The sequence below is a fragment of the Salvelinus namaycush genome, chromosome 4 (assembly GCF_016432855.1).
Source record: "Salvelinus namaycush isolate Seneca chromosome 4, SaNama_1.0, whole genome shotgun sequence".
Classification (NCBI taxonomy): domain Eukaryota; kingdom Metazoa; phylum Chordata; class Actinopteri; order Salmoniformes; family Salmonidae; genus Salvelinus; species Salvelinus namaycush.
This window is the reverse complement of record NC_052310.1, coordinates 11,350,292-11,375,884: the sequence shown is the minus strand read 5'-3', so window position 1 is coordinate 11,375,884 and position 25,593 is coordinate 11,350,292. Positions and strand designations below refer to the sequence as shown.

General features: G+C 44.9%; 1 protein-coding gene across 1 annotated transcript in view; it reads right to left on the bottom strand.

Annotated features, from left to right (window-relative positions):
- LOC120046146 (probable E3 ubiquitin-protein ligase HECTD2) overlaps positions 1-25,593 on the bottom strand; it is a 40,250-nt gene that overhangs the window by 968 nt on the left and 13,689 nt on the right. The window contains exons 13-20 of the mRNA XM_038991146.1: positions 24,908-25,040; positions 24,368-24,456; positions 19,984-20,142; positions 14,531-14,605; positions 14,318-14,405; positions 14,068-14,174; positions 422-537; positions 69-212 (exon numbers count right to left, since the gene is read on the bottom strand). Coding sequence (XP_038847074.1) covers positions 69-212; positions 422-537; positions 14,068-14,174; positions 14,318-14,405; positions 14,531-14,605; positions 19,984-20,142; positions 24,368-24,456; positions 24,908-25,040 — 911 coding nt within the window. The remainder of the gene's footprint in view (positions 1-68; positions 213-421; positions 538-14,067; positions 14,175-14,317; positions 14,406-14,530; positions 14,606-19,983; positions 20,143-24,367; positions 24,457-24,907; positions 25,041-25,593) is intronic.

Below are 25,593 nucleotides of genomic sequence, written 5' to 3'. Positions count from 1 at the left end.
TTTAGTACTTTCGAACATGTTTACAATGAATAAGAAAGAAAACAGTGAGGACATCTGCAGTATCTTACCAGTCGGTGGAGGCATCAATCTTGGAGATCTTGAAGTTGAGGTTGGCCATTCCTCCCACGGGGACGCGGTCACTTCCTGTTGAGAAGTGGAGCAGCCTCTTCTGGAACTTCAGAGGGAATCCCAGCACCACGGCCCAGAACGCCCTGACCACGTAGACGGAGTAACACATTAGATGATTTACTTTAAGGTTAGGGTTAGGCACAATCATTAGGACCTACTTTAATTAGATGCACCATCTGGGATATTTCCTGCTGTTCAATGGTCATTTAGAAACTCAGGATTGTGGCTTTAATATCTATGAGACATCAGGCCTTTTTACACAATGACTGATATGATGATGGGTTTATAGTACCTGATGGTGGGGTCAGTCTTGCTGTAGCCCTCGTACTGGGCTGCCTTCTGCAGAGAGCTCATGTCCAGGTTGGGACTGCCACACACCAGGATCTCCACCTCCTCGGGCCTCAGTAACTACAACGAGAGGGACAAGACACAGAGTCACTATCGCAATAGTCTGACAAGTAAAACTGCAGGATATGAAACTACAGGACACAATGGGATTCCAGTGAAACTGCAGGATTTCACAAGACAACCAGTGCTAGTACCATGGGAGTTTGTCCATTAAAACCTGACTACTGCATGACACAAGACAAGGGGTTACTACCATGTTGGTCTGAATCATGAATCCCTGTTTATTGACCCAATATTGCACTAAAATTTGCACTTAAACAGAGCAGTGCATGACTATGGTAGTGTCATGCATGGATTGTTGTGTCACACACTGTCTAAAGTATTAATCAGACACATTATGCAAACATTATCAAGTTGCAAACTTGATACATTTGGCCTCATTTTGCAAACCCTAATAGACATAGTTGCATATTTTCTCTGTATTACTCTGTCCTTGACCACTTTTCAGTCCCATGCACTCTTCCCAGCTAGCACATTTGGTTCCTTGGATGTTGTGGGAATGTACGTTTTTGGTTTTCCTTTGGTTCTGGGAACGAAGCCATAAGTGTCCTGACCGGTAAAGCTGAGGTTCTGAGAACTTTTACTATGGTTCCCTGGATGTTTTCCTGAGAGGTTTTATTTAAGTAAAGAAATAACATTCTGAGAACATGTTTCAATAAGACTTTTAATAACACTGCTAGCTAGCATGAACTGTTTTGAACTCTAAGCACAGATATGACACATGGAAATTAATCAGCATTAATCATGCAAACACATATTTTTTTTTATTGAGGCATGGTATCTGCGAGATTAGAACCTATGATCTTCTGTTTACTAATCATGGAATAGTCCACTGCACCACCTGGATGTTGCTAGAATACCAAGTTTTTTTTTACTCATACAAAGCTATTCATTTTAGTCTATTCAAACATACCCCATTTTAAAGGAAACAATCACTAATTAAGATCAGGTGTGGCCAATTAGTGGGCGTGGCCAACACACCTGAACACACTTAACATTGCTCTGCTTTCTTGATATCTCAGTCAACCAGACAGGTCCTACAGGCCCTAGTTTTGTGGCACCTGGAATACTGTCCAGTTGTGTGGTCAGGTGTGGCAAAGAAGCACATAGGCAAATTGCAGTTGGTCTAAAACAGAGCAGCACGTATTCCACTTAGATGTACACAGAGGGCAAATATCAATGACATGCACATCAATCTCTCCTGGCTCAAAGTTGACGAGAGATTGACTGTATCACCATTGGTCTTTGTGCGAAGTGTTGATGTGTAGAAGGTACCGAACTGTCTGTTCAAGCAGTTGGCACACATTTCGGAGTTCATCAGTACCACACGAGACATGCAACCAGAGGTCTCTTCACAATCCCCAGGTCCAGAACAGAGGCTGGGAAACACACAGTATTAAATAGAGCAATGGCTAAATGAAACTCTCTGCCACCCCAGGTAACTCAAACTAGCAATAAAAACAGATAAAAAAACAGATAAAAGAACACCTTACAACACGACGGGGACTGTGATGAGACACAGACAATTTTTATGCATTTTGTATTGTATTATGTATTGTATTATGCATTGTATTATGTATGTGATACGTGGTTGGGATACGACAGTGATATGTGGTTGTTTCGCCTGTCTATCTTAAGATGAATGCATTAGCTGAGGGTCGCTCTGGATGGGAAATTCTGCTGAATGGCTAAATTGTAATGCAAATGTAGTGCTATGTATATTTATGTATATTATGTACTTTATTTGTTGTGTTGTTTCCTGTTTGAATCCCAGGAACAGTAGCCGCTGCCTCGAATCCGAATAAATACTAAAAGATAGAGGATAGTGAGAGTTTTGTTGACGCTGAGAATGGAATGTGTATGTTTTTAAATAATATTCTTAGAACTTTCTTTGAACATAACTAATGTTTTCTTGTTTTTTTTATGGAAAGGTTTCTTAATGTTCAGAGAACATTAATTAAAATAGAACCTGCAGAAAACGTTATGCTGAAGTACTGAAATTCCGACAGAAAAATATTGTTTCTTAATGTTCTCTGAACGTTCTGAGAACATGACTTTAAATAGAACCATGAGGAAACCTGTAGAAAACGTAGTACTAAAATTCCCACCGAAGAAGCATATGGTTCTCAGAATGTTATGTGCTAGCTGGGTATCCTGCACCATTCCCAGAACATTGTGGCAAGGTTATATGCCAAATAACCATAGGACAACAACGCTCTCACCAAGCGCAAAGAAACATATGGTTCTCAGAAAGTTGTGTGCTAGCTGTGTTATCACATCATGACTCCACTTTATCCAAACACACCCAGACAGCAGTGTCAGGCAGTGCACGCTCTGCAAGACTGCCTCACAGCAGCACAGTTTCACCTTGTTCATAAAGTGCAAACATAAATGCAACCTGATGACTAGCTAGAGCAAGCCAAGCCAATGGCAAGATCCAGCTGAGGTATAGAGTTACTGAAGAATCTGGGACAGACCAAACTGTGGTCTGCCACACTCCCTTTCCCCTCTCTCCCCCATCTTCCCTCTCTCCCCTCACCCCACTAGACAGCCATTGAGTTATTGCTGTCACAGCAGTGTTGCATAATTAATGCAAGCGTAGACAACCATTGCGTAACTGTATCAAGGAGCTGGTTTGAAAGCCGATTGCATTCACTGGCGTCGGGCCATGTGGGGGCTAAAGCTGACTTTTCCTACATGTACAGTACATGTTTCCGTCCCACTTTCACTGACCAGCATGAAAATACATGTACAATATGAGCCTGTTCATATGAGCATGCACTGCCTTGGAAAGCTAAGAGGAAAAATCTCCTGAGAGAACTAATAGATTGTACTAACAGAACTAAAAATAGAAGCAGTACTGCATATATCTAACTAATGGCAAATTCTGTGTTGGTGCTGGTGCAACAAGAGCATATTAAGTAGCAAGTCCTACCAAGATTGAAAGAGGGATTTTTGTTTTAGTCTCAGTGCAAAAACAAAAAGCTCAGGGACATTTGTCATTTGAGTCCCCGTCAAGTTTAGTCATTGCGACAAATGACATAGTATTACTGATTCTGATATTGCACTGCTGTAACGGCGCTCCTCCTCCTCTTCAACCGAAAAGGAGGAGTATTGAGGGAACCAAGGCGCAGCGGAGTTTGAACACATAATTTATTAAAGAAAACACGAACTTGACTAAACTAACAAAAACAACAAACGGTGTAGACAGACCTGAACGACGAACTTACATTTAAACACGAGAACGCACGAACAGGGAAAAATAGCCTACACATAAAATGACGATGTACAACACAAACCGAACAGTCCCGTATGGTGCGACAAACACTGACACAGGAGACAACCACCCACAACGAACACTGTGAAACCACCTACCTAAATATGACTCTTAATTAGAGGAACGCCAAACACCTGCCTCTAATTAAGAGCCATACCAGGCAACCCATAAACCAACATAGAAACAGAAAACATAGAATGCCCACCCAAACTCACGTCCTGACCAACTAACACATACAACAAACTAACAGAAATAGGTCAGGAACGTGACATAACCCCCCCCATAAGGTGCGAACTCCGGGCGCACCAGCACAAAGTCTAGGGGAGGGTCTGGGTGGGCATCTGACCACGGTGGTGGCTCAGGCTCCGGGCGAGGTCCCCACCCCACCATAGTCAATCCCAGCTTCCATCTCCCCCTACAAATGACCACCCTCATACTACACCCACTTAATCTTTTGGGTAACATCAATACAAGGGGCAGCCCCGGGATAGAGGGATAACTCAGGACAGAGGGATAGCTCAGGACAGAGGGATAGCTCAGGATAGAGAGATAGCTCAGGATAGAGAGGTAGCTCAGGATAGAGAGGTAGCTCAGGATAGAGGGGCAGCTCAGGATAGAGGGGCAACTCCGGACAGAGAGACAGCTCTGGACTGAGGGGCAGTTCTGGGTAAATAGCCGCTCTGGGCTGAGGGACAGCTCATGACTGGCTGACGGCTCTGGACGCTCATGGCTGGCTGACGGCTCTGGACGCTCATGGCTGGCTGACGGCTCTGGACGCTCATGGCTGGCTGACGGCTCTGGACGCTCATGGCTGGCTGACGGCTCTGGACGCTCATGGCTCGCTGACGGCTCTGGACGCTCATGGCTCGCTGACGGCTCTGGACGCTCATGGCTCGCTGACGGCTCTGGACGCTCATGGCTGGCTGACGGCTCTGGACGCTCATGGCTGGCTGGCGGCTCTGGACGCTCATGGCTGGCTGGCGGCTCTGGCAGATCCTGTCTGGTTGGCGGCTCTGGCAGATCCTGTCTGGTTGGCGGCTCTGGCAGATCCTGTCTGGTTGGCGGCTCTGGCAGATCCTGTCTGGTTGGCGGCTCTGGCAGATCCTGACTGACGACTGGCTCTAGCGGCTCCTGACTGACTATCGGCTCTGACGGCTCGGGACAGACGGGCGGCTCTAATGGCTCGGGACAGACGGATGGCTCAGACGGCGCTGGGGAGACGGATGGCTCAGACGGCGCTGGGGAGACGGATGGCTCAGACGGCGCTGGGGAGACGGATGGCTCAGACGGCGCTGGGGAGACGGATGGCTCAGACGGCGCTGGGGAGACGGATGGCTCAGACGGCGCTGGGGAGACGGATGGCTCAGACTGCTCCTGTCTGGCGGAAGGCTCTGGCTGCTCCTGTCTGGCGGAAGGCTCTGTAGGCTCATGGCAGACGGGCAGCTTTGCAGGCTCATGGCAGACGGGCAGTTCATGCGCCGTTGGGCAGACGGCAGACTCTGGCCGGCTGAGACGCACTGTAGGCTTGGTGCGTGGTGCCGGAACTGGAGGCACCTGACTGAGGACACGCACTTCAAGCCTAGTGCGGGGAGCAGGGACAGGACACACTGACCTCTCGAAGCGCACTATATGCCTGGTGCGTGGTACCGGACTGAGGGCACGCACCTCAGGACGAGTGCGGGGAGAAACAACAGTGTGCACAGGACTTAGGAGACGCACATGTGGCTTAGTGCGCGGTGCCGGAACTGGAGGCACTAGGCTGGAGACACGCACCATAGGGAGAGTGCGTGGAGGAGGAACAGGGCTCTGAAAACGCACTGGAAGCCTGGTGCGTAGTGTAGGCACTGGTGGTACTGGGCTGGGGCGGGGAGGTAGTGCCGGAAATACCGGACCGTGAAGGCGTACTGGCTCCCTTGAGCACCGAGCCTGCCCAACCTTACCTGGTTGAATACTCCCCGTCGCCCGACCAGTGCGGGGAGGTGGAATAACCCGCACCGGGCTATGTAGGCGAACCGGGGACACCATGCGTAAGGCTGGTGCCATGTAAGCCGGCCCGAGGAGACGCACTGGAGACCAGACGCGTTGAGCCGGCCTCATGACACCTGGCTCAATGCCCAATCTAGCCCTACCCGTGCGGGGAGGTGGAATAACCCGCACTGGGCTATGCACTCGTACAGGAGACACCGTGCGCTCTACTGCGTAACACGGCGCCTGCCCGTACTCCCGCTCTCCACGGTAAGCCTGGGAAGTGGGCGCAGGTCTCCTACCTGCCCTTGGCCCACTACCTCTTAGCCCCCCCCCAAGAAATTTTTGGGTGGTACTCACGGGCTTTTCGGGCTTCCGTGCTAGACGCGTCCCCTCATAACTCCGGTTCCCTTCTCCGGTTGCCTCTGCTCTCCTCAGTGCCTCCAGCTGTTCCCATGGGAGGCGATCCCTACCAGCCAGGATCTCCTCCCATGTGTAGCAACCTTTCCCGTCCAATACATCGTCCCAAGTCCATTCCTCCTTCTTTTTCTGTCCCTTACTCCGTTTACACCGCTGCTTGGTTCTGGAGATTTGGTGGGTGGTTCTGTAACGGCGCTCCTCCTCCTCTTCAACCGAAAAGGAGGAGTATTGAGGGAACCAAGGCGCAGCGGAGTTTGAACACATAATTTATTAAAGAAAACACGAACTTGACTAAACTAACAAAAACAACAAACGGTGTAGAGACCTGAACGACGAACTTACATTTAAACACGAGAACGCACGAACAGGGAAAAATAGCCTACACATAAAATGACGATGTACAACACAAACCGAACAGTCCCGTATGGTGCGACTGACACAGGAGACAACCACCCACAACGAACACTGTGAAACCACCTACCTAAATATGACTCTTAATTAGAGGAAAGCCAAACACCTGCCTCTAATTAAGAGCCATACCAGGCAACCCATAAACCAACATAGAAACAGAAAACATAGAATGCCCACCCAAACTCACGTCCTGACCAACTAACACATACAACAAACTAACAGAAATAGGTCAGGAACGTGACAACTGCATTCTGTTTAAAATTATTTTCCTGTTACATTCTGATGGGTTCTGAGTTCTAAATTGAAAATATGAAGTATCCTTATTCATGTCACTGAGGGAGAGAGGGGAATTTAGACATCTTACATTCTGTGAGAATATGTTATTTTTGGACATCAGGGATCCTATGGGGAGGAGTCAGGTCAGATGAAGTAAGGAAGAACAGATATCACTAAGGTTCTATTAGCAATAGAGATGTATTGGCTGTTCAGATGTGTAAGAGACTCAGCATAGGAGAAAGGGTTAAATACCAGTACTTGTGTGAATATGTTTGTCATGCCCTGACCTTAGAGATCCTTTTAATGTCTCTATTTTGGTTGGTCAGGGCGTGAGTTGGGGTGGGCATTCTATGTTTTTGTTCTATGTTGTCTATTTCTATGTGTTTGGCCGGGTGTGGTTCTCAATCAGAGGCAGCTGTCTATCGTTGTCTCTGATTGAGAACCATACTTAGGTAGCCTTTTCCCACCTGTGTTTTGTGGGTAGTTGTTTTCTGTTTTTGTGTCTGCACCAGACAGAACTGTTTCGCTTTCGTTCTCCTGTTTGTTGTTTTTGTTCGATTTGGTTTTTGGATTAAATTAGGAACACTTTAAACACTGCACCTTGGTCCACTCTTCCTTCAGCCCACGAGAATCGTTATAATGTTTTTGGTCTTATGCAGCTGTATGACCCAGCGGGTGAATAAACTTGGTTTGAGCTTTACTAAGCGTCAGTGAGTTTTTTACTCGGTTTATTTAGACCCCAACAATGCATATTAGATTCCTATTCAAAATGGATAGACTCAGCATGCATGCTAAAATTGCTGCACCAGGAAAATAATTAAATGAATGTTTAACTGTGGTTTGTGATCGGTTCAGCTGTGGCATAGATACCAACTCTGGCATTCAGTGACACGTACAGCAAACAGATAATTGAACAGTCAAATATTTGTTTTTGGAAGTGCAGCAGAGTCCTTGCCCAGACAGATACCAATGACCGCAATAAAACAATGAGGGGAATTTCCATCGCTGTCAGCTCATCTGAAAATTCACTACATACAGTTAATTGCAGTACTCCAGTCTGTTTTAATCTGTTTGGGCTGCAGGGGCAGTATTGAGTAGCCAGATAAAAGGTGCCCATTTCAAACGGCCTCGTACTCAATTCTTGCTCGTACAATATGCATATTATTATTACTATTGGATAGAAAACACTCTCTAGTTTCTAAAACCGTTTGAATTATATCTGTGAGTAAAACAGAACTCATTTGGCACAAACTTCCTGACCAGGAAGTGGAAAATCTGAAATCGATGCTCTCTTCTAGGTCCTGCCTATAAATGGGCATGATACGTATTAGTATACATGCACGTCATACACCTTCCCCTGGATGTCAAGAGGCAGTGAGAGAAGAAATGGAGTGTTTATCTTGGTCTGAGATGGAATAAATCCTCTTGGAATGACGTGTCACCCATTTCCTGTTTTCAGGAAGGCGCGAGGTTGGACCTGGAATTGCCTTCTGAAAAGTTTTCGTTATAGGCGACTACTATCTCCGGCTTTGATTTTATTTGATACATGTGACAATATCATCGTAAAGTATGTTTTTTCAATATAGTTTTATTAGATTTTTGAAATTTATTCGGGACGTTAGGCGTGTTGCGTTGTGTGCCTTTGTTCAGAAAGGAGAGCTTCGCGCCACTTGGCTAGTGCGCTTGCTAATTCAAGAGGGAAAAAGGACGTTCTAAATCCAAACAACGATTGTTCTTGACAAAGGACACCTTGTACAACATTCTGATGGAAGATCAGCAAAAGTAGGACCCATTTTATGATGCTATTTCATATATCTGTCGAACTGTGTACTATTAGTTTTGCGCCCAGGTTTTGGGCACTCGGTCGCCATAACGTAAGCCTTATGTCGTAATGAAGTTATTTTTAGAATTCTAACACGGCGATTGCATTAAGAACTAGTGTATCTATCATTTCCTATACAACATGTATTTTTTAGTTATGTTTATGAATAGCTATTTGGTCAGAATATGTGTGTCAGAAAAAGTGTCAGAAAAAAATCCGGACGTTGTGGGAAAAAGTAGCTACGTTAGCACAATGTATAACCACTGATTTCAGCTCTAAATATGCACATTTTCGAACAAAACATAAGTGTATGTATAACCTGATGTTATAGGACTGTCATCTGATGAAGCATATCAAGGTTAGTCAAAAATTATATATCTTTTACTGGTTTGTTACGATCGCTAACTTTTGCTGCTGGGAAATGGCTTGTGTTTCTGGCTATTGTGGTAAGCTAATATAACGCTATATTGTGTTTTCGCTGTAAAACACTTAAAAAATCGGAAATATTGGCTGGATTCACAAGATGTTTGTCTTTAATTTGCTGTACACCATCGATTTTTCAGAAATGTTTTATGATGAGTATTTAGGTATTTGACGTTGGTGTCTGTAATTATTCTGGCTGCTTTCGGTGCAATTTCTGATTGTAGCTGCAATGTAAACTATGATTTATACCTGAAATATGCACATTTTTCGAACAAAACATAGATTTATTGAATAACATGTTATAAGACTGTCATCTGATGAAGTTGTTTGTTGGTTAGTTTGGTTGGTTCTTGGTTAGTTAGGTTGGCTTTGTGCATGCTACCTGTGCTGTGAAAAATGTTAGTGCTTTTTTGTATTTGGTGGTGAGCTAACATAAATATATGTGCTGTTTTCGCTGTAAAACATTTTAAAAATCGGACATGTTGGCTGGATTCACAAGATGTGTACCTTTCATTTGCTGTATTGGACTTGTTAATGTGTGAAAGTTAAATATTTCAAAAAAATATATTTTGAATTTCGCGCCCTGCACTTGAAGTGGCTGTTGTCATATTGTGGCCGGCTTCGGGCTTGCAGCCATAAGAAGTTAATCTGTCACGCCCTGAACTTAGTTCCTTTTTATGTCTCTATTTTGGTTTGGTCAGGGCGTGAGTTGGGGTGGGCCAAGCCAGAGGTGGAGCGGGGTCTACGTCCCACACCAGAGCCGCCACCGCGGTGAAATGCCCACCCAGACCCTCCCCTATACGTTCAGGTTTTGCGGCCGGAGTCCGCACCTTTGGGGGGGGGGGTGTACTGTCACGCCCTGACCTTAGTTCCTTTTTTATGTCTCTATTTTCGTTTGGTCAGGGCGTGAGTTGGGGTGGGCATTCTATGTCTGGTGTTCTATGTTGTCTATTTCTTTGTGTTTGGCCGTGTGTGGTTCTCAATCAGAGGCAGCTGTCTATCGTTGTCTCTGATTGAGAACCATACTTAGGTACCCTGTTCCCACCTGTGTTTGTGGGTAGTTGTTTTTTGTTTTGTGTATTGCACCTTGCAGAACTGTTCGTTTGTCGTTTTGTTGTTCTAGTATTCGTATTTATTAAAAGGATTATGAATACTTACCACGCTGCACCTTGGTCTTCTCCTTCTCCCGACGACGTTCGATACAGAACTACCCACCACCAAAGGACCAAGCATCGTGTAATGGACTCCTGGACATGGGAGGAAATATTGCACGGCAAGGGACCCAGGGCACAGCCGGGAGAGTATCGCCGTCCGAAAGAGGAGCTGGAGGCAGCTAGAGCGGAGCGGCGACACTACGATGAATTGGCTCGAGGTAACGTGCACGAGAGGTAGCCCCAGAATTTTTTGGAGGAGGGGGGGACACATGGGGAGATTGGCGGAGTCAGGTAGGAGACCTGAGCCAACTCCACGTGCTTACCGTGGCGAGAGAGTGACCGGGCAGGCACCGTGTTATGCCTTGAAGCACACGGTGTTCCCAGTGCGCACGCATAGTCCGGTGCGCTACATCGCAGCTCCTCGAATTGGCCGGGCTAGAGTGGGCATCGAGCCAGGAGGGATGATGCCGGCTCAGAGCATCTGGTCTCCAGTGCATCTCCTCGGCCCGGGTTATACGGCACCAGCCCTACGCACGGTGTCCCCGGTTCACCAGCACAGCCCAGTGCGGCCTGTTCCAACTCTCCGCACTTGCCGGGCTACAGGGGGTATCCAGCCAGGACAGGTTGTGCAGGCTCGTTGCTCGAGACCTCCAGTGCGCCTCCACGGCCCAGTGCATCCGGTGCCTCAGACAAGGCCTCCTGCATGTCTCCCCAGCCTGGTGAGTTCTGTGCCTGTGCTAAGCCCTAACCCTCCTGCATGTCTCCCCAGCCTGGTGAGTCCTGTGCCTTCTCCCAGAGCCAGGCCTCCTGTGTGTCTCTCCACTCCAGTGATGATCCATGGCACGAAGCCTCCAGTGATGATCCATGGCATGAAGCCTCCAGTGATGATCCATGGCACGAAGCCTCCAGTGATGATCCATGGCGATGATCCAGCGTCGCCCTCTAGTCCGGAGCCTCCAGCGTCGCCCTCTAGTCCAGAGCCTCCAGCGTCGCCCTCTAGTCCGGAGCCTCCAGCGACGCCCTCTAGTCCGGAGCCTCCAGTGACGCCCTCTAGTCCGGAGCCTCCAGCGACGCCCTCTAGTCCGGAGCCTCCAGCGACGCCCTCCTGTCCGGAGCCTCCAGCGACGGGCTTCAGTCCGGAGCTGCCAGAGTCGCCCTCCTGTCCAGAGCTGCCAGAGTCGCCCTCCTGTCCGGAGCTGCCAGAGTCGCCCTCCTGTCCGGAGCTGCCAGAGTCGCCCTCCTGTCCGGAGCTGCCAGAGTCGCCCTCCTGTCCGGAGCTGCCAGAGTCGCCCTCCTATCCGGGGCCTGCTGCGAGGGTCCCCAGTCCGGGGTCGGAGGCGAGGGTCCCCGCTCTAGAGGCGCCACCTAAGTGGGCAAGCCAGAGGTGGAGCGGGGTCTACGTCCCACACCAGAGCCGCCACCGCGGTGAAATGCCCACCCAGACCCTCCCCTATACGTTCAGGTTTTGCGGCCGGAGTCCGCACCTTTGGGGGGGGTGTACTGTCACGCCCTGACCTTAGTTCCTTTTTTATGTCTCTATTTTCGTTTGGTCAGGGCGTGAGTTGGGGTGGGCATTCTATGTCTGGTGTTCTATGTTGTCTATTTCTTTGTGTTTGGCCGTGTGTGGTTCTCAATCAGAGGCAGCTGTCTATCGTTGTCTCTGATTGAGAACCATACTTAGGTAGCCTGTTCCCACCTGTGTTTGTGGGTAGTTTTCTGTTTTGTGTATTGCACCTTGCAGAACTGTTCGTTTGTCGTTTTGTTGTTTTTTTGTTCTAGTATTCGTATTTATTAAAAGGATTATGAATACTTACCACGCTGCACCTTGGTCTTCTCCTTCTCCCGACGACGTTCGTTACATAATCATGTCAATTTTTATTGATTCTAATTGATTGATTACTTGGTGTAGTCCAGGGGTACTCAAATACTATTTGAAAAGGTCCAGTCACACAAATGTCCTAGGTGGAAAAGGTCTGGATTGATATGGTAATTGATCAGTGTAGTAACAAACTCCAACCCCAACACAAGCACTGTCCAAGACACAAACTGATTACACTGCTCTTATTGTTGGAGAGAAAATGTTGTAGTTTTAAAGATTATTTCCTGCTATTCTACACATTTTGCCATTTCTTAATGTGTTCATATGTTATCTGAGTGACTCAAACATTACAACAAAATCGTATTTTTTGTTGGGGACCCGTGGTCCGTACGGGTCTGGATACGGACCGCGGCCTGCCTATCAAAGACGGTTGGTGTGGTCCATCTTTCACTCATTGTTAGTTCCACAATATGCCGATCGGTTTCTGTCAGCAGGTCAGCAAGGAAACAGTTAATTAGCTAATGGGAAAGCAACTGATAACGACCAGAGAGAGCCAGATCCTCCCATGTCAAACCATGCAAATCTAACCATAAAGCTGGCCTGGTTCTGCATGAATACAGAAGCTTTGTGGTCTGTCTGATTTATATTCGTGGAAGGACGTCACTCTTGTCATTTATTGTGGTTCCCACGTACACTTTCTATAGGCCACTCATACGAGCCACCCCCTTATGGCCCAAAGAGCCCTGGTTACAGGGTGGAGACAGAGCACACAAAAATCCCTGTTAGGACGCCTATGTCAAGAGAGGGGGAGGGGAGCTCTGTGAACACATTTAGCAGGCAGCGAGGAACAGTACACTCACTCACACACCTTCATGCACACACAGCCTAGCCTCAACTCCTCATTGCCTCTCTGTAAAATGTAAATGCAAAATGGACCTCACGTTTCTCCCTATGCTGCCTAATCAGGAACTTTCTACATGAGTTGAACACTATTGACTTTTCAAACAGGACCAGCTGGCACTGAAATGCAGCACAACAAATGATGTCCTTTCACTTTCAGTGATACACACTAAAAAAGAATGGTTCTAAATAATACCAGATAGTGGTTCTTTGGCTTTTAACCCTAGCAGAACCCTTTTTTGAAGGTTCTATAAAGAACCATACTCATAAGGTTCTAAATGGAACCTGTAAGCTGTTATAAATAACTATTTCCTAAGGTTCTATAAAGAACCATTAAAAAAGTTATATACAGTATATAGCACCAAAAAAGTGTTCCGGTATGGTTGTAACCCTTTTTTGTCACACCCTGATCTGTTTCACCTGTCTTTGTGATTGTCTCCACCCCCCTCCAGGTGTCGCCCATCATCCCCTGTGTATTTATACCTGTGTTCTCTGGTTGTCTGTTGCCAGTTTGTTTTGTTTCGTCAAGCCTACCAGCGGTTTTCCCTCTGTTCCTGTCTCTCGATTGTTCCTGTTTTCTAGTTTTCCCGGTTTTGACCTTTTCTGCCTGCCCTGACCCTGCTTGCCGTCCTGTACCTTTGCCCCACTTATCTGGATTACTGACCTCTGCCTACCCTGACTGCCATCCTGTACCTTTGCCCCACCTATCTGGAATACTGACCCCTGCCTGCCCTTGACCTGTCTCACTAAACCCAGAAGCCAGCTGCACCAATGTGTCAGAGGAAACACTGTACAACTGGAAACCGTGTCAGCGTGCATGCACCCGGCCCGCTACAGGAGTTGTTATAGCACAATGGGACAAGGACATCCTGGCCGGCCAAACCCTCCCCTACCACAGACGACGCTGGGCCAATTGTGCGCCGCCTCATGGGTCTCTCGGTCGCGGCCGGCTGCAACACAGCCTGGGTTCGAACCCGAATCTGTAGTGACGCCTCTAGCACTGGGATGCAGTGCCTTAGACCACTGTGCCACTCGGGAAGCCCAGAAGTCTTGACATTCTTACCATCAAAGCGTCGGAGGCGCACACACTGTGGAAGCCATAGTAGAAGGTAGTAAACTGCCTGTAAATGGACTTATTCAGCAGGAAATCTACGTACAGCTGGACATACTCTGCAAAGACAAGAATAATCAAACAATCAACTATGAGAGAACAAACAATTGCCACATAGTCTGAAAGGCAGTGTACTGTTAGATATCCCAAGCTACTGAAGGACAGTGGTCTTTTCTTTGGCATCTGTCTACTTCTCACTTACCCTTCCTGTTCTGGTTGGTGACAGGAATCTTATCTCCTCCCGGTTTCAGATTGTAGGACTTGATCACACCTAGTTCTTCCTGCGACACCTAAAATTACATTCATTACATTAGTGGAGCGCTTCCCTTGTGCTGTCACAGTATGTATTATGGTAATGTCAAATATATTATGTTTCATAAGTGTTATTGTGTATAAGAATTTGTGTTTTCCCCACCTGAAAAGTAGTACTGAAGTCCTCCTCCACGTTGCCTTCGTAACTGAGAAGTTCTGCCAGCCCATGAGAAAGATCCTGAAACACGAGATCAAATCTTTAAGCATGGCTTTTTATATAGATTGCAACCAATCTTTATGAAGCATATATACCTTCTTCTTCTTCTAAATCTGTAAAGAGGGAAAAAAAGCATCTTGCCATTTGAAAGTGCCACGGTGGAAACTTCTGCCTCATACAGCACAGAACACTATGTTCATAGAATGTTTTATGGAGGAAAATCTGACTTCATTTCATTATTGATACTTCTAATGACTGACTTCTCTTTTGTGTGACATTGTAAGAACAAACAACAAGAGCACCATGTAAAGCCTTTGCCACTACACAATCTAGAACACATATTGAGGAAACAAAATAACCATTATATGGTGTATGCATGGTACATGATTTGTTGTAGTTGATTTTATTAGGATCCACATTAGTGCTACAAAGAGGAACTTGGGAAAATGACAACTGGTCCAGAACAAGGCAGCACAGTTGGCTCTTAAATGTACACGTAGAGCTAATATTAATCATTTGCATGTCAATCTCTCATGGCTCAAAGTAGAGGAGTGATCGACTTCATCACTACTTGTTTTTGTAAGAAGTTTTGACATGTTGAATGCACCGAGGTGTCTGTTTAAACTACTAGCACACAGCTCAGACACCCATGCATACCCCACAAGACATGCCACCAGAGGTCTCTTCACATGTCCAGAACAGACCATGGGACAGTACTATATGGAGCCATGACTACATGGAACTCTATTCCACATCAAGTAACATACGCAAGCAGTAGAATCAGATTTGAAAAACAGATAAAAATATACCTTATGGAACAGCGGGGACTGTGAAGAGACACAAACACAGGCACAGACACACGATAACACATGGATTTTGTATTGTAGATATGTGGTAGTAGAGTAGTGGCCTGAGGGCACACACTTAATGTGTTGTGAAATCTGTTGTGAATGTATTGTAATGTTTTTCAAATTGTATAACTACCTTAATTTTGCTGGACCCCAGGAAGAGTACATGAGAGTACAGCTAATGGGGATCCATAAAAAACACAAATACAAATCCAAATTAGCCAATGCCAATGGCGGCAGGTAGTCTTACTGGGGTCTGACACTTAACGACAATACATCTAGCAATTACACATACATTATATATATAAAAGTATTTGGACAGCCCTTCAAATTAGTGGATTCGGCTATTTCAGCCACACCCGTTGGTGACAGGTTTATACATTTTTTGCACACCGTCATGCAATCTCCATAGACAAACATTGTCAGTAGAATGGCCTGACTGAAGAGCTCAGTGACTTTCAACGTGGCACTGTCATAGGATGCCACCTTTCCAACAAGTCAGTTCATCAAATTTCTGCCCTGCTAGAGCTGCCCCGGTCAACTGTAAGTGCTCAGCCACGAAGTCGTAGGCCACACAAGCTAACAGAATGGGACCGCCAAGTGCTGAAGCGCATAAAAACTTTCTGTCTTCGGTTTCAACACCGAGTTTCAAACTGCCTATGGAAGCATCGTCAGCACAATAACTGTTCGTCGGAAGCTTCATGAAATGGGTTTCAATGGCAGACCTAAAATCACCATGTGCAGTGCCAAGCGTCGGTGTAAAGCTCGCAGCCATTGGACTCTGGAGCAGTGGAAACAAGTTCTCTGGAGTGATGAATCACGCATCACCATCTAGCAGTCCGACTGACGAATCTGGGTTTGGCGAATGCCAGGAGAACGATACCTGTCCGAATGCATAGTGCCAACTATAAAGTTTGGTGGAGGAGGCATAATGGTCTGAGGCTGTTTTTCATGGTTCGGGCTAGGCCCCTTAGTTCCATTGAAGGGAAATCTTTACACTACAGCATACAATGGCATTGTAGACGATTCTGTGCTTCCAACTTTGTGGCAACAGTTTGGGGAAGGTCCTTTCCTGTTTTAGCATGATAATGCCCCCACGCACAAAGCGAGGTCAATATAGAAATGGTTTGTCGGGATCGATGTGGAAGAACTGGACTGGCCTGCACAGCGTCCTGACCTCAACTCCATTCAACACCTTTGGGATGAATTGGAATGCAGACTGCGAGCCAGGCCTAATTGTCCAACACCAGTGCCCGACCTCACTAATGCTCTTGTCGCTGAATGGAAGCAAGTCCCTGTAGCAATATTCCAACATCTATTGGAAAGCCTTCCCAGAAGAGTGGTTGCTGTTATAGCAGAAAAAGGGGGACCAACTCCATATTAATGCCCACGATTTTGGAATGAGATGTTCAACGAGCACGTGTCCACATACTTTTGGTCATGTAGTTTACATGTCAGTACATGCACACAAAAAGTAGGCGTTGTGTCGTGCGTGAGGTGTTGCTTTATTTGTTTTTTGAAACCAAGTTTGCTGTTCACTTGTGAAATATGATGGGAGTTCCATGGCTCTGTATAATACTGTACATTTCCTTGAATTTGTTCTGGACTTTTGGGGAATGTGAAAAGACCCCTGGTGGCATGTCTGGTGGGGTAAGTGTGTGTGTCAGTGCTCTGTTTAAGTTGAATATGCAAACAATTTGGAACATTTAATGTTTCTTATTAAAAAAAATACAGACGCAGTCAGTCTTCCCTCAACTCTTAGCCAAGAGAGACTGGCATGCATAGTATTAATATTTGCCCTCTGATTACAATGAAGAGTAAGACATGCCACTCTGTTCTGGGCAAGCTGTAGCTTAACTACTGTAGCTCCTTCTTTGCAGCACTTGATCATATTTTTTTATTTTATTTAACTAGGCAAGTCAGATAAGAACAAATTCTTATTTACAATGACAGCCTAGGAACAGTGGGTAAACTGCCTTGTTCAGAGGCAGAACAACATCGTTTTACCTTGTGGGCTCGGGGATTCGATCCAGCAACACTTTCTGTTACTGGCCTAATTCTCTAACCACTAGGCTACCTGCCACCCCATATGACTGGACAATATCAAGATAAGATAAAACTAGAGCCTGCAGGACTTGCTTTGTGGAGTGTGGTGTCTCTTTATCACGGACAGATCTCTCCCCATCTTTACACAACCATTGATCAATATATTTTGACCATGACAGTTTACAATCTAAGGTAACACCAATAAATTTAGTCTCCTTAATGTGGTCAACAGCCACAGCACTCATTACCAGATTCAGCTGAGGTCTAGAACTTAGGGAATGATTTGTACCAAATACAATGACATCACTGTGATTATGCTATTCCAATCCATACCTTAGAACATAGTCACACAAAATACATTTTAGAATGCAAAAGCAATCATTCGAAGAACAATGACATGTGTTTGACGTCAGTGCTGGTCAGTCTTTTTAAAGAACTTGTGGTAGCTTTTTCCCTGTCCTCCTCCAATTTAGGAAAAGGTATTCAACAGAGGCCGTTATGTAAGCTAAGACAAGGCCAACTGCCCAGTACAGACCAACATCTGGCAAGGCTGCGCAGTGCAATGTTTATTAATTTAACTAGGCAAGTCAGTTAAGAACAAATTCTTATTTATAATGACGGCCTACACCGGCCAAACCCTTACGACACTGGGCCAGTTGTTTTCCGCCCAATCTCAGCTGGTTGTGATACAGCCTGGAATCGAACCAGGGTCTGTAGTGACACCTCTAAAACTGAGATGCAGTCATTCAGACCGCTGCGCCACTCGGGAGCCCAATGAGATAAGATGCATACTGAATAGAAAGCTACACAATTACACCAAAAGCAGTTTAATACTAGTCTTAGTGACAGTAATGTATTGTGTGCATACAAGTAAACAGTATGTGATTAACATAGAGTTTGTAACAGTTTGTAACAGTGAGTTTGTAGAGATTGCAAGTGGCGATGTGCATACGTTAGGTTTGAGAGCCCTCTGCTGGTGAATATTGGAAAATATCAGTACTTCAATCACTTTCAATAGCAACTCAAAAATCTACATATTATGTGAAACTACATGATTATATAAGGAAATATTATGTCAACAAAGCATAACATTGATGGCAATTGCAGAACATGTCATGCCACGTGAAGTGTATCTCTCCTCCCTAATCCTCCTCCTTAACTACAGCTGGCATCATTCAACCCCCCCTGATCAATAAAAAATGTTGCCATCACCAGGAGAGCTTCATCAGCAGTGTTAGACTGCTAGGTGTGACATCTGTGGGTAGGAATCTATCACTGGTGTGTCTGAGGTGATGGTGGGAGTCCAGCCTGGCACCTCTGAGACCTAGCCAAATCACTCCCATCTCACTTTGGCAGCAGCCACACTGTTATGAGACTGGTGGCAGGGTGAGACTGGGACCGTATGGAGTGTGAACCTGGTTGATTATCTCACACTCCTGTGGCGCATGGCACAAACACTTCGACACCACGCGTCAACAAATAGCACAATATATGACTCCCTAAACTACAAGCACATTACTGACATTATGATGCCTTTATTCCTTCACATATTGTTCAGCTATAAGTAGGAACAGGGGCATATTGGAGTTAATTTTAGCAGATGTTGCTTCAATATATCGACATAATTTTCCTTCCTCACGATGCCATCTATTTTGTGAAGTGCATCAGTCCCTCCTGCAGCAAATCACCCCCACAACATGATGCTGCCACCCCCGTGCGTCACGGTTGGGATGGTGTTCTTCGGCTTGCAAGCCTCCCCCTTTTTCCTCCAAACATAACGATGGTCATTATGGCCAAACAGTTCTAGTTTTGTTTCATCAGACCAGAGGACATTTCTCCAAAAAGTACGATCTTTGTCTTTTTTACTGTGGATATAGATACTTTTGTACCTGTTTCCTCCAGCATCTTCACAAGGTCCTTTTCTGTTGTTCTGGGATTGATTCGCACTTTTCGCACCAAAGTACCTTCATCTCTAGGAGACAGAATGCGTCTTCTTCCTGAGCGAAATTCAACTTAGTGTATGTAAACTTCTGACCCACTGGAATTGTGATACTGTGAATTATATGTGAAATAATCCGTCTAAAAACAATTGTTGGAAAAATTACTTGTGTCATGCACAAAGTAGATGTTCTAACCGACTTGCCAAAACTATAGTTAGTTAACAAGAAATTTGTGGAGTGGTTGAAAAACAAGTTTTAATGACTCCAACCTAAGTGTATGTAAACTTCCGACTTCAACTGTACATCCATATTCATATACTGTACAAATCAACACTTTACCCTTCAGAGAAAATCTTAATCATTCTAAAATGTCCTCTCATAAGCATCACGTCCATTCATTTGATTGTAGAAATAATTATCCTTAAAAAGAGGAGTACTGTGTAAGTATACAAATGTTTCATTGACTACTGCAATCAATATTCTTGTACTTGTGATCGTTAGGAGAAGAGTGCAGTGTAATGGGAAAGAATGCCAGTGAGAGTCACAGCTTGTGTTGTGTACATACAGGCATGACCTGCTGCAGGTCGTCCAGGGTGAGGGTCGCCATGCCAACGGGGGGATCGAGGTCACACGGCACCACGGGCAGGGTCAGCAGCTTCTTGTAGACACAGGGTGGGAAGCTGATGTCCAGCGTGATGCTGTTGTAGACGGCCAGTCCCATAAGCTGACACATATCAAGTTGAGGGTGTATCAAAGTCTATGGTAAGGCGGTATTCACAGATCCTTTGCAAAAGAAAGCAATTACCTTCCAACACCAAATGACTCAAGGTTATCATTAAGAAAACTCATATACACCACTTGAAGAACAGATTAAAATGTGGTTAGTTATATTCCTTTAATGTAGCATAGCAGTATTGTGCTCCTGAGTTCTTCATACTTCGTAACAATGACAGCATTTTATACTAGCTTCACAGACCCTGCAGCGTGTGGTAATGATCACAATTATCACTCGATTAACACAGTATTTTGCCATGTATATTGGCTAGTAGCAGATCTGAAGAGCGAATATAAACAGCAGGTGTATTATGCATTTACAATGAAATTGGACGGAGCCTGAACTCCTAAAGTGGTTCCAGCTGCTTCTGGCAGATCTCACTTCATGTGTCGCCCATATGGAACTTCTGTGGGAGAGGCTAAGCTGCAGAGCTCCCTAGCTTGCTAAATAGATGAATAGAGTTTGCTTCAACTTATATTGGCGCAGACTTGGGGAAAATTCCATGGGAACTGAGAAGCGGAGAATGAAAATCAGACCGCTCCAGCCAGACTTGCAGCCCACAAAATAAGACAAAACAGAACCTTTCCGTTTTTATCACTATCTCTCTCTCTTTCTCTCTATTCTCTGTTGTGACACGGCATTTTTCATCACTCCGCCCTCCCTGTGGTGTTGGTTGCACAGTTTCAGACAGAGACACATAGCCACTTCAGTGTCGGTCAGTGTGCAGTAATTCTAACCGAGTGGCAGACAGACTGGTGAGGTGGAAGGGGTGCAGGGGTATGTGGGTGGACTAGCTCAGGCTGGCTGAACATGCCTCAGGCAAGGAGGGGACAGCAGACAATGGAGAGAGGTAAGGCCAGGACACGGCCCTGGCTCCTGGCTACTGGCTGCCTCTGTGTCTGCCTCATCACTTCTGATTGTGCAACTTGGCGAGATTCGAGTCAGCCGTACCCAAGGGGAGAGCCACGTGCACACAAGCTGCGACTCCCAACGCACACTGACTGTCGTCTCTGTAGAACACCCAGAAAGTGCTGAATACATGGTAGTGTCATTCCACCAATAGCGGGCCCTTTGGGTAGTGTTATTTTGGAAACCTTTTTAAATATATACAGTAGCAGTCAAAGTTTGGACACACCTATTCACAGGTTTTTCTTAATTTTTTACTATTTTCTATATTGTATAATATTAGCGAAAACATCAAAACTATGAAATAACACATATGGAATCATGTAGTAATCAAAAAAGTGTTAAACAAATCAAAATATATTCAAAGTAGCCACTCTTTGCCTTGAGGACAGCTTTGCACACTCTTGGCATTCTCTCAACCAGCTTCATGAGGCAGTCACCTGGAATGCATTTCAATGAACAGGTGTGCCTTCTTAAAAGTTCATTTGTGGAATTTCTTTCCTTCTTAATGAGTTTGAGCCAATCAGTTGTTTTGTGACAAGGTAGGTGTGGTATACAGAAGATAGCCCTATTTGTTAAAAGACCAAGTCCATATTATGGCAATAACAGCTCAAATAAGCAAAGAGAAACAACAGTCCATCATTACCTTCAGACATGAAGGTCAGTCAATACGGAAAATGTTAAGAACTTTAAAAGTTTCTTCAAGTGCAGTCGCAAAAACCATCAAGCGCCATGATGAAACTGGCTCTCATGAGGAACACCACAGGAAAAGAAGACCCAGAGTTACCTCTGCTGCAGAGGATAAGTTCATTAGAGTTACCATCCTCAGAAATTGCAGCCCAAATAAATGCTTCACACAGTTCAAGTAACAGACACATCTCAATATCAACTGTTCAGAGGAGACCGCGTGAATCAGGCCTTCATGGTCGAATTGCTGCAAAGAAACCACTACTAAAGGACACCAATAAGAAGAAGAGACTTGCTTGGTCCAAGAAACATGAGCAATGGACATTAGACTGGTGGAAATCCGTCCTTTGGTCTAATGAGTCTAAATGTGCAATTTTTGGTTCCAACTGCTGTGTCGGTAGGTGAACGGAGTAGGTGAACGGATGATCTCCGCATGTGTGGTTCCCACCGTGGAGCATGGAGGAGGAGGTGTGATGGTGTGGGGGTCCTTTGCTGGTGACACTGTCTGTGATTTATTTAGAATTCAAGGCACACTTAAACAGCATGGCTACCACAGCACTCTGCAGCGATACGCCATCCCATCTAGTTTGCGCTTGGTGGGACTATCATTTGTTTTTCAACAGGACAATGATCCAACACACCTCCAGGCTGTGTAAGGGATTTTTGACCAAGAAGGAGCGTGATGGAGTGCTGCATCAGATGACCTTGCTTCCACAATCACCCGTCCACAACCCAATTATATATATTTTTTTAACCTTTATTTAACTAGGCAAGTCAGTTAAGAACAAATTCTTATTTACAACGATGGCCTAGGAACAGTGGGTTAACTGCCTTTTTCAGGGGCAGAACAACAGATTTTTCCCTTGTCAGCTCGGGGATTCAATCTAGCAACCTTCTGGTTACTAGTCCAACACTCTAACCACTAGGCTACCTGCTGCCCCAATTGAGATGGTTTGGGATGAAGAAAAAGCAGCCAACAAGTGCTCACCATATGTGGGAACTCCTTCAAGACTGTTGAAAAAGCATTCCTCATGAAGCTGGTTGAGAGAGTGCCAAGCGTGTGCAAAGCTGTCATCAAGGCAAAAGGTGGCTACTTTGAAGAATTTGTTTAACACTTTTTTGGTTACTACATGATTCCATATGTGTTATTTCAAAGTTTTGATGTCTTCACTATTATTCTACAATATTAGAAAATAGTAAAAATAAAGAAAAACCTTTGAATGAATAGGTGTGTCCAAACTTTTGACTGGTACTGTATTTCATCAAATTTTAAAAGTAGACTCAGCGATATAACGTAGATGCAGAAAGTAAACAGCATAGTTGGTCAATTTCCGCAACAACTAAGAGTGTGGAAACGTGGCTACCACACTGTGAACAGCGAGATGTGAACAGATACTGTGCGTGACTGTGTGAGAGCGAAGTCGTGCATCTCACTCATCTCAATATTTGCTGTGGTTCTCGTGGCACCATTAGCATTCTGTCATAAAGAGCCCATGGTCAACATCACAACAAACATATTTTCCCATCTACATAGGTTCAACTAATAAAAATGACTATAAAAGGTGACAATTAAAGTAACAGGGTTTACTGTAACAAGGTTGACAAGGTCATCTTAAATCAGCCATAAATCCCCTTGTGACAGGGGGAATGGAAGCTTGTTGTGTACAACAGCGAGGGGCAATTGAATGCAACCCCCCCCCCCCCCCCCCCCCCTCAGTGTACTTAAAACATCTATGGGTAACAGGGTTTTTCACCACAAAACACCAGAAGTTGGCCAAGAAGAGTAGAAACAGCTCACCTGCTTTTAAACTATGATTTAACTATTCGATGTTCAATGTTTCTTATGAAAAAAATAATTTTAAAACGAATAGTTGTACCATACTAAAAATAGTTCATTTCACAACTAGGGCTTTACAATTATGGTGAAAACCTGGGAAAATGTGGGTCTTAAGTGGGCTCTAATCTTCAAAGAAATCTGACAAACATGAAGTAGGACATGTCAAAATGGAGATTTTATGAGAAAACAACTAAATGATTTGAATGAAAACCAACTACTATTGAAATGTTAACATGATTTAGTTTAGTTAGAGTGTAGGTGTATATGATCTAGCTGTTACATTTAGTTTTTGATCTAAATAAACACTCTGTCACAAGGATATAAAAGACACGCACTCTATTCGTGGAACGACCCAGTAACTTAACACATTCATATTCTGCATGCTTTAGTTATTCTATTAGATTACATCAGATTACAATGTGCCAAATAGAAAAGCACTGCAGAGTCTCTTCAGTTTAGAAGATGACAAACTGAAAAATTCCCACAAAATTATAGTTCTAAAACTAAAGCTATCATCTGCAAAGCAGCAATTAACCTGGCATAGGGAGAGTGGAGAACCTCGGAGTATCTATGGTAAATGTGCAAAGATTCCCAGGAGTTCTTCCTCACTACGTGACCTGACTAAAACTCCAGGCGCCAGTTACAGAGTACAACATGAGGACTCCAGCTGTACGTTGAGAATCTGTTTACAGTTCGCGAAGGGCTACACAGTACCGTAAATCACGGTATGGTACAAAAGGATACGACTCCGACCAATCGGAACTCGGAGTAGTTGTCACACTTCCAGCTGCTGAACCAGTGACAGTGGGAATCCTTGAAGAACGTAAACATGCCTGCAGAGAGGAGACACAAATACACTCTGCTTAAACACAACTCCACCCAGACATGACATAGACATAAAACACAGGCCTCCGGTCAAAGACAGATAACAAATGTTCTGAATAGAGTACATGGGAATTTAGTTTTTTGGACTGCTAGGTCCCAGACCAAATGGGAGTTACTGTAAATAGAATGGTCATCTATTGCAATGCTACACATCTGTCCCAGAACATGAAGATCATACATTTGACTTTTTTTCTTAATTAACAGGTCAGCATTCTTAGTCTGGGTACTGGTTGAGACTGTAGGATGAAGAATAGAAAGCCAGGGCTAAAGGAGAAATACATCTCCTGGACGTATACTGTTATCTATAGAGAAAATAGCATTGTTGCAAAAAAAACAGCTGTAACATCTGTATCTATATGGCAACACATATACCTGATCTGTTTGTCCCATATGTCTCACCGTAGTCTGTGTGAAAGATCTGTCGGACGAGAAGGAGAAACCACTCCTTGGTCAGACCACCCATGTCTAAACCAGCCTCCCCCACAAACGACACTTTCAGCTTCTTCTTCAAGTCTGCTCGATTTCTAGTCAGCTAAAAGCAGGAGAGCAAGTTAAGCTGTGGCCAACTTTCTTAAACTTATCAGAACAAGGCATGCCACATGTCTGAACTTATACAGTTGAAGTTTAAACTTGTTTTTCAACCACTCCACAAATGTCTTGTTAACAAACTATAGTTTTGGCAAGTCAGTTAGGACATCTACTTTGTGCATGACACAAGTCATTTTTCCAACAATTGTTTACAGACAGATTATTTCACCTATAATTCACTGTATCACAATTCCAGTGGGTCAGAAGGTTTTAGAAGCTTCTGATAGGCTAATTGACATCATTTGAGTCAATTGGAGGTGTACCTGTGGATGTATTTCAAGGCCTACCTTCAAACTCAGTGCCTCTTTGCTTGACATCATGGGAAAATCTAAAGAAATCAGCCAAGACCTCAGAAAAAAATTGTAGACCTCCACAAGTCTGGTTCATCCTTGGGAGCAATTTCCAAACGCATGAAGGTACCACGTTCATCTGTACAAACAATAGTAAGCAAGAATAAACACCATGGGACCACGCAGCCGTCATACCGCTCAGGAAGG